Here is a 14,537-nt window from a genome sequence, read left to right as displayed (position 1 = left end):
ACGCGTCCTTTCTTTTCTCCCCCATCCCCCGCTCCCCCCCCAGCTGCAGACGCGTATGACCTGTGACGAGCCGGGCAATCACGCCACAGGTGTTCTCTGGAGCCACACCCGTGGCAAGCCTTGGGCTCGTCACACTCCCTGGCCTCGTGCTCTTCCGACCCACAAAACCGACATTTCTTGTTACTGCACGAGGCCAGGGTATGACCGTAGGCCATACAACGCCTGCAGAACGGGGGCTGACGTGCATAGTAGAGTGTTCCCCTGTCAGCCCCCAGGGAGAACATCGCCGGAGGATGGAGGTAGCCATCCACACTCTTCGGGGACTCCCTGAGTAACGCCTGGAAACCTCTCTTTCCGTTCCAGAAACCCAGGGAGTCCCTGAGGTACCTCGCTGAGGAGACATTGTCCATATATCTCCCCAGAAAGGCCCTCACCTCTTCATCCTTCACATGCGGATTGTACATGGTTACGGTGACCACCCTGAAGTTGTTCTTCGCCAGGCTGGTCACCGCATAATGGCACAGGGGTCCCGTTTTCTCCGCTTCCTTTGCCATCTTCATCACTTCGTCATGTTTTTCTTCTTTTTGAAACGTCACATCGAAAGCCTTCTCAATCGGGTTCCCTTGAAGGCAGAGCACTTCCTTCACCTCTATCCTGAGGCATCCCATCAAAATGGTCCTTCCAAATGTCTCTCTACTCCACGGCTCCATCTCCTTTTCAGACCAGGCAAATCGTAAGGTATTTGCCATACCAATCCCCGGAAACGATCTGTATTGATTCATTTCAAAAAAATAAGCTCTTCAAAAAGAAGCTTTAACCTGAAATGAAAAACATCTTTAATAGGAAAAGGTGGTTAAAATAATTTATTACCATCAATACCATTCATACTATTACAAAATCATAATTCTCATTCATTCTTAATTAATTCTATTTACAAAAACATCAAACAAAAACAAACCTCAGGGGAGCATCGTCCCTCCCCGTCATACCTAACCAATACCTAACCCTTTCCCTATCTCCCCTTCCCTAATCTATCCCCTTACCAAACTCACTCTAACACTCCCAGCCCTAAACCCCCTTTCCACCTCTCCCGTGCCGCATGCTTCCCCCACTTCCTCTCCTCCCTCTTCATCCTCCCCCTCAAATCACCTTCCACCCTTCTCACTATCCCTTCCACCCCCAATCTCTCCCTGTCTTGACTAAATTCTTCCTGGCTTCCCACAGTCCCTTTTTAAAGAGACTCATGAGAAGCCAGAGCAGAAACCTGTCCCTATCCGTTCCCTTTGCTCTCCCTACGCCTCTCTCTAGCCTAGCCCATGTCAAAACAAAATCACTCCTAACCACACCTAGCATCACCCGTGCCCTAGCCCAGACTAGTCCGGCAAAGGCACAGTCCCAGAAGGCATGGCGCACAGTCTCCTCCCTGCCACAAGCAGATCTTGGACAGGTGGGGGATCGCACCACACTATACCGGTACAAGATGGAAAGTACCGGCAAGCACTTATGGAGGCCCAACCAATTCAGGTCCTTGAGCCCGTTGTCCAGGCCCCGCGCCTGCACTCCCTCCCAGACCACTGACGAGATGCCCGCTACAGGCGCAGGACTCCCTGCCTGCCTGACCTCTTCGTACAGGTGCCTGTGATCCAAACCTACTCGGGCAACTTCAACCTCGGGGTGCGCACGCAGCCACTTTGCCGCATGGCCAAAGTGCCACGGCAGCTGTTCCGCCCGAGGACCCGCGTTAGACCACACCATTACGCTTCTCGCCTGGTACGAGAAGAACACCCGCAGGAGGTAACCGGACGGGTGTATCACTGGCTGAGCAAGCTCCGCTAACAAGAAAGAAACAAAAATTGAGTCCAGCTTGAGGGGGAAATGTGGTACCCCCTACCTCCCTCCCCGATGGGACAGATCATGCGTGCCCTGGCGACCCACTCGCACCTGCCACTCCACATAAACTGAAATACAAGCCTCACTAGAGGCCTCCTCAGACAAGCCGGCAATGGGTAGATGTATGCCAAATACAGAAGAGACGGCAACACATCCACCTTTAGGACCAGGACTTTGCCCATAAAAGACAAATACCTAGCCTTCCACATTGCTAGCTTCCTCTGTACCACTGCGATACGCATGTTCCAGTTTAGCGTCGCTGAGCCAGAGGTCTCAAAATGGACCCCGAGAATCCTCAGGGCCCCTTCACAGAGAGATAACCCCCCGGGCACATCCGTCCTACCGCGCCATCTTCCGAAATACTTAACGGAAGATTTTGCATGATTCAGAACTGCCCCCGACGCTTGGGTGAAATCCCCAATGATGGCAAGGGACCTTGTCAGGCACGAGTCCTTACATAACAGCAAAGAAGTGTCGTCGGCGTACTGCGTCATCTTAACACACAGCCCACCGCTCCCAGGGATCAACAAGCCCTCCACCCCTGTGTCTGCCCTAATGGCAGCCCCCAGAGGCTCCATGTACAGTACGAAGAGGAGGGCCGAGAGTGGGCATCCCTGCCTGACCCCAGACGAGAGGTCAAAAACGTCACCTAAGTGACTATTTACACTAACTCGACACCCCGCTCCGACATATAATGTACGGATCCATCCTATAAACTTCTCCCCAAATCCTAATCTACCTAACACCCTGAATAGAAAAGATCTATTCACGCGATCAAAGGCTTTCGCCTGATCTAGCGCTGCTACCATTAAAGGCAGCCCTCTATCTTCAACCCAGGCGATGGAGTCCCTGATCAACTGTAGGTTCCATCTTATTGAGCGGCCCTCTACCCCGCACGTCTGATCCTCATGGACGACGTAGGGAAGGGCTGTGCGCAACCGGTCTGCTAAAACCTTTGCAAGAATCTTGTAGTCTACACACAGCATGGTCAACGGCCGCCAGTTGCCAAGGTCAGTTGCTTCCCCCTTCTTATAAAGAAGTGACAGCACACCAACAGCCATTGATCCCCCCGGGACCCCCGTCTCAAGGATGGCCTTCAAGACTTCGAGGACCACTGGACCAAGTATACCCCAAAACTTGAGGTAAAACTCAGCCGGCAGCCCATCCATCCCAGGCACCTTCCCTTTTCCCATCCTCCGAAGAGCGCTCTCAACCTCTTCTAGTGAGATCTGGGCCTCCATCACGTCTCTAATGTCCTCCGGCAACCGCCGGGACAAGTGTTCTAAAAACACGTTTCCCTGCTCTACATCTATCTCCCTTTCTTTAAAAAACCCTCGGAAATGATCAGTTGTCTCCCTGACCATTTCCTCTGGTTTTCTAACTATACTACCATCTTCTTTTCTAACGCCATGCATTACCTTCCTACTCTGCCTGGCCCTAACCGACTTAAAGAACATAGCGGAACAAGTCTCATTATGTTCTAGAAAGCCACTATGCGCACGCTCCAGGAAAGCTCGAGCCTTCTGCTCCTGCAGCTCCCTGAGCTGCGCCTTTAGGGCTGCGAATCTCTCCCAGTCAATCGACCCGCCGAGGTTGCCTGCCTCGTACTCGAGTTCAATTAACCTTTGGATACGATCCACCTCCCTCCTTTCCTCCCTTTTTTTCCTTCTACAATATCCTATTATAAAAGCCCTTATCCTCCCCTTAACTAAATCCCACCACTCTAACACCCCTCGCACATGGACCGGAGGCCGTCAAGCCTCCGAAAGAAACAAAAAAATGCGTCAACGAAAGCCTGCTCCTCCAGTATATCCCGATCTAACTTCCAGTACCCCCTACCGAAGAGGCAGACTGGCGACCCCACCTGCAGGAACACCCCGTCGTGATCCGTGAAGAAAACAGGCAACAGCCGCCCAGACAACTGACCCAAAGACCTGGATACAAAAATGTAGTCGAGCCTCCGCGCAACCCCCTGGAGTTGCGCCATGTAGACCGACCATTGCCGGAGTAGTGTGCAGGCCACCATCAACCAGACCATGGCAAGCCATTAGCCCAGAGATGGCACCTGCACTGCTATCACCGCCTACCCCTAAATCTATATTAAAGTCTCCTCCTATCACCAAGTGCCTGTTTGTAACACACAGGGGCGCCAGACAGTCCACCATCTCCCTCCTGTCTGCCGCCACCTGTGGCCCATACACCCCAATTAACCTATATCTAGCTTCTCTATACTTAACATCTATCCCCAAAACTCTACCCTGCATTATTACAAAAGTGTTCTCTATTTTAACCTCTCTATGCCCACACAAAATCCCTACTCCTGTTGAGTGCACCCCTCCTATGCCCCAAAAAGATTCCCCCTTATCCCACTCCCTCTTAAATCTACACACATCCCCACCATCCCTCAGGTGAACCTCCTGTAAAAAACAGAAATCAAACCCCACACCCTCTAAATAACAAAAAACCACCCTCCTTTTAACATTATTCCTTAAACCCCTAACATTTAGACTAAAAAAAGAAACAGAACTATTCATTTAAATATTAACAAATAAAACCCTCAAAAACCAAAGAAAAAAAAACAGGAGACTCACCCGATGCTCCCCTGGTCCATCTCCACCGGCGGGGACGTCCTCTCCTCTCCTGACGCCCCCCCGTCCTCCATCCCAACCCATGACCCAGGGAGTGTGTTGGGTCCTCCCTCCCCACCCACCATCCCCCCCCTCCCTGTTTGCCTCGGGGCTGCATGTAGGGGACCCCATCTCCTCAAACAGGAGTTGGGATCCCTCTAACAAACAGCCCACCGACCCCTCACTGGAGTCATCCACTAAAATGCAAGGGGCTGAGGCAAACCGGGAGGACAAATTACCCTCCCCTCCCCCCCCCGCCACTCTCTTAGCCCCCCCTCCCCCTCCACACCCCCCTCCCTCTCACTTCCTGCCAAGCTCCCCCTCTTCATCCCTTTCTTCTTTGGTGAAGGAGGTAGCGGGGAGACACAACGCCCCATCCCCGCTAACTCCTCCACCAAATCCCTCATTTCGACCTCGAGGAAGCCTGGCAGGCTGTCCCCCACTCCTTCCCATCTCCCCCTCCCACCCCCTCCCCTCCCACCTCCTTCTCCGTCACTGTCCCCGTTCCCTCTTCCACTCCTTCTCGTACCACTGTCCCCTTCTCTTCTCCTCCACGTTCTTCCACCTTCTTTTTAATCTCTCCTTCTTTTTCCTTCTTTCCATCTTCTCTCTTTCTTTTCGCCTCTTCCTTCTTCCCTTCTTCGTCCTTCTCCGTCCTTTCCCCTGTGCCATCCGTACAATCCGCACGCGTCCTTTCTTTTCTCCCCCCATCCCCCGCTCCCCCCCCAGCTGCAGACGCGTATGACCTGTGACGAGCCGGGCAATCACGCCACAGGTGTTCTCTGGAGCCACACCCGTGGCAAGCCTTGGGCTCGTCACACTCCCTGGCCTCGTGCTCTTCCGACCCACAAAACCGACATTTCTTGTTACTGCACGAGGCCAGGGTATGACCGTAGGCCATACAACGCCTGCAGAACGGGGGCTGACGTGCATAGTAGAGTGTTCCCCTGTCAGCCCCCAGGGAGAACATCGCCGGAGGATGGAGGTAGCCATCCACACTCTTCGGGGACTCCCTGAGTAACGCCTGGAAACCTCTCTTTCCGTTCCAGAAACCCAGGGAGTCCCTGAGGTACCTCGCTGAGGAGACATTGTCCATATATCTCCCCAGAAAGGCCCTCACCTCTTCATCCTTCACATGCGGATTGTACATGGTTACGGTGACCACCCTGAAGTTGTTCTTCGCCAGGCTGGTCACCGCATAATGGCACAGGGGTCCCGTTTTCTCCGCTTCCTTTGCCATCTTCATCACTTCGTCATGTTTTTCTTCTTTTGAAACGTCACATCGAAAGCCTTCTCAATCGGGTTCCCTTGAAGGCAGAGCACTTCCTTCACCTCTATCCTGAGGCATCCCATCAAAATGGTCCTTCCAAATGTCTCTCTACTCCACGGCTCCATCTCCTTTTCAGACCAGGCAAATCGTAAGGTATTTGCCATACCAATCCCCGGAAACGATCTGTATTGATTCATTTCAAAAAAATAAGCTCTCTTCAAAAAGAAGCTTTAACCTGAAATGAAAAACATATTTAATAGGAAAAGGTGGAGCAACTAAAAGGTGCTGCCTCTCCACATCTATCAAGACAACTGGAGCACTGGGACAGACACTCTTAAATAGAACCTGGACCAGCTCAGGTGAAACACCTTCCCACTAACAAGATGGACAAGCCAGCTCAGGTGAAACACATACTGACTAACGAGGTGACGCCAATCAGTGCACCCTACATGCTAACGAGCTATACCTTGCTAAAGTACAACCTCAAAACATAAATGGAAAGACCAAAGCCTGTAACACCTTCCCCCTGTAGACAACAAATATATGCTATATTGGAACAAAGACAATTAGCATTTGAATGTTGTCAAGAAATACTGGAGTGACGTCAGATTGTTAATAAAATTGATTATAGACCAATTTATTATACGGCTTTCATCTGCAACAATTATCATATAACATGTATTTTTAAAACAAGCAGCTTTTTGAACTTGTAGAAAACCGCTGGCTACATTTAAGTGCTGCATTTTGATGAAAGTGGGTCACCAACGCAGTAAGTGTAACACAGCTCTTTTTGATAAATAATATTTCAATTCAGAGCCTGGATTTTTCCCATGAGGCTAATATCCAGATCATGCTGCAATCAATTGAACAGGGAGAACGACAAGGTAGAACATCATTAAAATACTCCTACTTCAATGTTAAAAATTCTACATTGTGACATCATTAAAATACTCCTACAATGTTTTTAAAAAATTCTAGATTCTGACATTATTATATCGTGAAACAACTTCTTCATGCATGTATTTTCTGATGTTTGATCAGAGATCTTTTATCAGTGTATCTCTTCCCACATTGATCACAGATATAAGACTTCTCTCCTGTGTGTGTTCTCTGGTGTACTGTCAGATTGCTTGATCCAGTAAAGCTCCTCCCACATTGATCACAGCTATAAGGTTTCTCTCCTGTGTGTGTTCTCTGGTGTACTGTCAGATTGCTTGATCCAGTAAAACTCCTCCCACATTGATCACAGCTATAAGGTTTCTCTCCTGTGTGTGTTCTCTGGTGTACTGTCAGATTGCTTGATCCAGTAAAACTCATCCCACATTGATCACAGCTATAAGGTTTCTCTCCTGTGTGTGTTCTCTGGTGTCGAATCAGATTGCTTGATCCAGTAAAACTCCTCCCACATTGATCACAGCTAAAAGGTTTCTCTCCTGTGTGTGTTCTCTGGTGTAATGTCAGACCGCTAGATGTAGTAAAAGTCCTCCCACATTGATCACAGCTATAAGGTTTCTCTCCCGTGTGTGTTCTCTGGTGTGAAGTCAGATGGCTAGATTGAACAAAACTCCTCCCACATTGATCACAGCTATAAGGTTTTTCTCCTGTGTGTGTTCTCTGGTGTACTGTCAGACCGCTAGATGTAGTGAAAGTCCTCCCACATTGACCACAGCTATATAGATTCTCTCCTGTGTGTGTTCTCTGGTGTAATGTCAGACCGCTAGATGTGGTAAAACTCATCCCACATTGACCACAGCTATAAGGTTTCTCTCCTGTGTGTGTTCTCTGGTGTATTTTAAGTTCTGATGAAGATTTGCAACCTTTGCCACAGTCAGAGCAGCAATGAGATTTCTTCCCTGTGGGTCTCTGCTGGTGTTTCGAAGTGGATAGACTCTCATCTGCCTCGTCAGCATCATGAGGTTGTTGAGAACCCCCAGAAGATCCACGATTGTCACATCTCTCTCCTGTGTGAGCAAAAAGTCAGACAGGTGGTTGAAGGCCCACAACAGCAAAAATACACTGTAAAAAGGTGATGCCAACAGCGTAGCTATTATGTTGTACAAACAATGTCTGTAATGAATGTTAATTATTTGACATTTGTCGAAAGACAGTCAAGTGAACAGTCATCTTTTGTCTTGTTTTCCTATTAGTAGTAACATCGATGATTGTATGCAAGAAATAAGATTTTAAATTGTTGAAATTCTAAGCAGTGTGCCAGACAACTTTTGGTCTCCAATATAGGCACCTTTCTGAGGGCAGAGAGCGATGCACCTAATATGAAAACCACATCATAATCTAAATGGAAAACGTTGCCGACTGCTGTTTTAGTCCATTACTGAAAACTTCAGGAGCATAACGTCAGAATTTACGAAGGCCAATAGCAGCGGGAGGAGGAAGAGTTTTTTTCCTATGGTTAGGGTATCTTGATCTCTGGTTCCCTCAAGTAATTTGTGTGTCTCAATTATTTAATAAAAACAGGTGATTCCTATGTTGATGATGTAAAGAATATTTGCTGCTCTGTGGTGTGTAATGAGGAGCAACCAGAAGCTGCACGCATTTATGAAATTGCTTATTCCAGTTGCTAATAAGCATGAACCCATTAAGAAAAGGATTGTAAAAGCTGTTAAATCCCATTGGAATGATGAGGAATTGAAAAATGAGATGGTTGAGAAGGATGATGCAAAAGGAATGTCAAATAAGTCAGTTTGTACAACCGATTGACAAACGTCCTGCAAATTGAGAAATCATGTGACGAAACTGAATAAAAAGAAGAAAAACGACAACGATAAATGACAAAGAATGATGGTACACTCCTATTTTCCATATCTTTAATTTAAGCCAACTAGAGAGTGTGTGCCCTCAGGCCTGGAGGGATGATAAAGTCATTTGACATGCGCTATGCTCTCCATAGTTAGCTCCAGGAAAAAAAAATCCACTTATTCAGCAATTCTTTGACCAACAAGCTACATATGGACAGTACCAAAATAAACTGACTCTGGAAATGACAAAGCGCCTCTTAACCTAGCTGGAAACGGGACAAACGGACCCCTTCTGTGGTAACAGACTGGGACGATTTCTAATCAAATCTAAACTCCCAGGAAAGGGGTTCATACAAACCACCGAGACTGTGTGGGATAATAACATGGCCTTGTCCAACTCTGCTTGTTCCCTCGACTCAGCTACCAACCAGCAATCTCCAACAGGGCCCTTCACCTGTATCAATAGACACTTCATAGTGAGCTACAGGTAGGAATCAGCAATACATCCCAATAATGAGCCAACTATGGGAGGGGTACCCCTTTGTGGACAAATCTCAACGTATTACTGCTACCCTAGGGAGATTGCTATACCTCTTGAACATCGGCTCCAACCCTCGTCGGATGCCAGACTCCAAAGGGAAGCACAGCCGATAGCTGCCCAGTGACACAAGCCTACAAGACAAGCCTACAAGACGAGCAAAATAACTTCTGTGCTCGCGTCGAGGTAAGTAACACTGAAACATGCATGAGAGCATCAGCTATTTCGGACGACTTTGTTATCATGCTCTCCGCAGCCAATGTGAGTAAGACCTTGAACAGGTTAACATTCACAAGGTCGCAGGGCCAGACGGATTACCAGGAAGTGTACTCCAAGCATGCGCTGACCAACTGGCAAGGGTCTTGTCTGAGTCTGTAATAACAACATGTTTCAAGCAGACCACCACAGTGTTCTTGGGCACAGGGACTAAGGCAACCTGCCTAAATGACTACCGACTCATAGCACTTACGTCAGTAGCCATGAAGTGCTTTGAAAGGCTGGTCATAGAACACGTCAACACCATTATCCCAGAAACCCTAGACCCACTCCAATTTGCATACCGCCCCAACAGATCCACAGATGATGCAATCTCTATTGCACTCCACACTGCTCTTTCCCACCTGAACAAAAGGAACACCTATGATAGAATTCTGTTCATCGACTACAGCTCAGCGTTCAACGCCATAGTCCTTCAAAGTGCATCACTAAGCGAAGGACCCTGGAACGAAACACTGAGCATGCCCCTCATCGAAGGGGGTATAATGGAGCTGGTTGAGAGCTTCAAGTTCCTTGGTATCCACATCCTTGGGGTCCACATTATCGGCTTAGTTAACTGGTGAACTGCTGAAATCATGGAAACATAATGACAATTTTAATTCTAGATTTGGAATAGAATGTGCAGCACCTTTAATATATTTTAATTTTACCTTTATTTAACCAGGCAAGTCAGTTAAGAACAAATTCTTATTTTCAATGACGGCCTGGGAACAGTGGGTTAGCTGCCTGTTCAGGGGCAGAACGACAGATTTGTACCTTGTCAGCTCGGTTACTAGTCCAACGCTCTAACCACTAGGCTACCCTGCCGCCCGGTAGTCATGTTGTTTGACATGACTACCAATTAATAAACCAGGGAGGAATTACTGACAGCAGGAGCATGGTGGAGACATCCAAGAGAGGAAAATCAGGAAGGGAAATGACAGCAAGTAGTGCAGACGAAAGGGTTAACAAGTTGGTGAAACAACATGTGCTGGAATGAAGACAATATAGGTGCTACTTTGAGAACACAAACTCACATCTTTCACAGCACAGAGCGAGGAGTCCGGGGATGACTGGAGGAGCAATGAAGGAAGCATTGAGGGATTATCTTGGCCTGAGTACAATTGGTGAGACTGAGTGGACGATGTTGAAGAACAGTTGAGTGAAAAGGGCTAAAGTTTGTAATGAACAGCAGTTTAGGGTCGGAGTGGGAATCATCAGCAAGGATATTTTTGTGGGTGACCTGTTAACGGTTTCAAAGATGGTGAAGGATGAATTGGGTAAAGTGGAATTGGTTCGAGTGACCAGGAGCGGTATGATGCCGCAAAAGCAGAAAGCTTTGTGTGGTTTAGGTTAAACATTTCAGGTAGACGCATGTGGATGAAAATGACTGATACACGGAAGGTTTTACTGTGGTTTGGTGAAGTGGTTCTCCCATCTGTTGTAAAATCTGGGTAAGTGAGATATATAGAAGCCGCTGCAGTGTTACAATTGTAAAAAGGTTGGACATGTGGCAAGTGCTTGTCGAAGGAATAAATATGTCATAGTCAGATGAAGCATGTTGTAATTGTGATGGGAATCACGTTCCCGGGTTCCGGAGTGCCCTGTACGGATGAAGGAGGTCGTAGTAGCTAGGATGATCAGGCCCATCCAGCAGGTGTCCTATGTGGAGGCAGTGAAAATAGCCGAAGGAGTAGAGAGGAGAAGGTATTTCATGTTCCACAGTCTGCAGTGAAGCCATGCAGGAGAAGGATACCAACAGACAAATAGTGAAAGAGGTGGACTTTGTTGTGTTTGTAGAGCAAGCGATAAATTGCATTAATAAATTATTAGTAATCTTCGTCCAAACCTAGCAGTTTCCAAAATTGCGTTTGCATTGCCCTCACTGCAAACAGATTTCTGGATCTCCAGGACTTCAAAATGTTTCAGAGGGAACTGAATGAAGAAGTTTTCCCCTCCCAGGTTCCTGAACCAGTGTAGGGATCTGAATAGAACCATTTTTGTTTGAAATTCAGGGAAGTGGAGTGAACTTGGTTCGTGTTTTTTTTTTATTTTACAAAATTAGTATAATTTGTTAATCCCATTTTTTTTGCGTTCGGATATTTTTTACAACCCCGTACAGTATGCGGCAGCAAAACACCTGATGAGTGTAGTCTGACTATAAACCTCAGAGAAGAAGTCGTGGTAGTAATCAAAGTGTTGGTCATTGTTTCCAGTTGACCCTAATTAGATGTTACATTACATGTTGTTTTCTTAATTCATGTAGCCTGCTAGCTAACCAACATCTTCATACTTCTCTTACTCCTCTCTGAAAAGATACCGCTGCACAAACTTGCTTATCTTGGCCTACAACAGCACTGGTCCCAGGCAGTATTAACTAGCTACGTTTGCTCTGACTCTTAATACATTTAGCAAGCTATCTAGCCCGCTAACTAGCGATTAGCAGCTAACATTATTTGAGCAACACCTTGCTAAGAAAAGACAATATTTCACTTTTAATGTAATGGCATGAAAAGAATTGCCAGAATATTATACAATATACTCAATTAACATCACAAATAGTACAGTTAGTATGAGTATTTTAACACAGCTATTGACTTTTCAACAGCTCTTAACAATTTGACCCAAACAGGAAATCTACACTGGCAGTTGTAGAAAGACCCATTTACTATATAACCATTGATTCTTGAAGAATAGAACTTATAAATGCCTCAAATGTTTCAACCGTATCACCCCACCAGAACCCAAAACATAAGCTCGTATAACGCCACTGTTTGTAAACTAATACTATATGGCTGAGTAGGGTCGATCCAAGCGTTCTGACCTCACAATGACAGTAAAGCACCCAAGCGAACTGGCTAACGTTGGATAGCTTGCTAGACACAAATCAGAGAAAACCTCACTAACCATTTTACTTGTCCTAGCAGAGCTGAATAGACTGTTTTCATGTTATCCAGAGCATTGGTGACTAACTGTGCTGCTGGCAACAAATTAATTTGAGCTTTTTTGCAGTTGTTTGCTGACACCGGCCATATTCAATGGGTGTTGAGCGTTATTAAATCCATCAGTTATTCTGATCTCTAATCAAGTCACTTTACATTGGGTAGTTAGTTAGACTATAGTTACTAAACTGGCAAGTTCAGTGTATAAGTAGCCAACTAACGTTAGGTAGCTAGTTAACATCCCGATACATACTGCTGTAAAGATATGCTATGCGTTTTGTAAGGAAAGTGTAGCTAACATAACGTGTAACGTAACTTAGTTGAAAAGTCATTACTTTATTACATTGCTCAACATTTGTCATAATTATTTAAAGCAGTTCATTTGTATCTGCTCTCGTTGTCGTTCGGCTGAATATTTAACTCCATTTTCTTCAAATCTGAAAATATGAAGCCACACCCATATCCTGAAGAGTTGCATTATGGGCCCCAGAGTCCAGCGTGTATGTCATATTTTGGCGAATTTAGTACGACATCCGGGAACTTTTGGCATACTAACTACATCATACTTTAATAAGCAAACTATATACTCAATTAACATCACAAAAAGTGCAGTTAGTTTGAGTATTCTAACACAGCTCAGGTCTCTGGGCAGCCATTTTTTATTTTTTTTACTAGGTGGCCCCTTTAAAAAAGCCACATAACATTCAACCAATCTGCAGTTCAACCAAAAACAAAGCTGTAAATACACCACTGTTTTGGTAATAAGATGGATGGGACTGGAGAAATGTAACTACTCTCAAATTCATAGACAGACCTATGGATTCAAGGACTGACCATCCATGATATCAACATTATAGTTTGAACCATGTTGAGGTGATAGTGTTGGTTTACATTGTTTCTAAACATCGGAGTAAAAAAAAAAGCTTATTTGGGGTTCTGATGGGGTAAACAGTTGAATTAAGCTCATAAGGCATTCGTTATATTCTCAAAGAATCAATGCCTATAAATAAAATTTAAAAGTCAAAATATGGGATGTAGCAACTGCAAATTTCCCCTTTAACACCACACATCAGTTCAACAACCGCAGAGTTTGTGCTTCTGTTAAGACAGTACTTACTAGTGTTAATCGGGGCCGGTTCATCGTTAGAACCATCGCACGCCTTAAGATGCGTTTGGGAAACCGGGCCCAGAATTCCAGTTTCCTCCTCTTCTTCATTGTTCGATGAGACAGTCACCTCCCGCTCTTCTTTCACTGAAACGTCGTCGTCCTCCTCTTTCACTCTGAACGGGTCTTCCTCTTCTTTAACCGAGATGTCTTCTTCTTCATTCACGGTAACAGCCTCAACCTCTACTTGTTTTTGTATTGTAACAGCCTCCTCTTCCTCCTCTTTCACGAGAGCTTCTTTCTCCATCCAGCAGACCGTCTCTTCTTCAGCAGGAACGGGGTTAAGTTTGAGACTGGAGCTATGAGGCATGTACTGAAGTCGCAAAGCCGTATAATTCAAAGCAGTGTCCCTTTATCAGCAGCACGTGATCAATGACGTCTGAAGAATCATTTCGTCGAACACCTGATTGGTATTGGTATTGATTCATTTTGGCTCATTCGAAATTACAGCCGACAGTGCAGGTGGCTGCTGACTGACTAATTTACAAATCACCTTGCATCATAAATACCTACTCATTATTATTGATAAATCAGTCAGCCAGTTACCCACAACGCAGCATGGATTTGATGATCTCGAACACGGCCAGAGGTTTAATAGATGACAGTGGACTTCATCTATAAAAATGTGGCTGTTCTAAATTCTGTTTTCTGTGAATTGGACGACGGGAGTTGGGTTCCAACTGGTCTCCGGTAGTTGGTCTCGCTGACCATAACCGTGCTGGTTGGCCACGCTGTTTAGGCAAATTGTCCACTGATATTGGTGTAATTTCTCACCCCTTTTGGCTGTATGAGAGTTAATTTCCCCTCAGGCACATGCATTTGTTCTTTGATATTATGAAGGTAATTTGTGTGAAATGTACTTTTCCCCACTAATTCGCCCCATCTCTTTACATTGCTTATGCATATTCAGTGGCCATACTCAAATTCCAAACACTATGCCCATCCTGGTAGATCTGAACAGAATGCAGCTTGGAGTGATCAGATGACAGAAGTCACATTTAGGTGCCAGGTGTAACTGAGGCTGTAGATGCTCCATATCCATTACTTTGAGTGTTTTATATATGACTAAACGTGTTGCAGGGGCAGTCAAGAAA

At 46.0% G+C, this 14,537-nt stretch overlaps 1 protein-coding gene across 1 annotated transcript; it reads right to left on the bottom strand.

Annotated features, from left to right (window-relative positions):
* Positions 1 to 6,798: 6,798 nt before the first annotated feature.
* LOC135528711 (zinc finger protein 664-like) lies at positions 6,799 to 13,753 on the bottom strand. The gene is made up of 2 exons (XM_064957806.1): positions 13,396 to 13,753; positions 6,799 to 7,748 (listed from the first exon to the last, which is right to left on the bottom strand). The coding sequence occupies exons 1-2, from the start codon at positions 13,751 to 13,753 to the stop codon at positions 6,799 to 6,801; spliced, it is 1,308 nt and encodes a 435-aa protein (XP_064813878.1).
* Between the last annotated feature and the right edge of the window lie 784 nt (positions 13,754 to 14,537).

The sequence above is a fragment of the Oncorhynchus masou genome, unplaced genomic scaffold, assembly GCF_036934945.1.
Source record: "Oncorhynchus masou masou isolate Uvic2021 unplaced genomic scaffold, UVic_Omas_1.1 unplaced_scaffold_1024, whole genome shotgun sequence".
NCBI classification, from domain to species: domain Eukaryota; kingdom Metazoa; phylum Chordata; class Actinopteri; order Salmoniformes; family Salmonidae; genus Oncorhynchus; species Oncorhynchus masou.
Note: the sequence above shows the minus strand (reverse complement) of the source record. Positions and strands in the feature narration are given on the sequence as shown.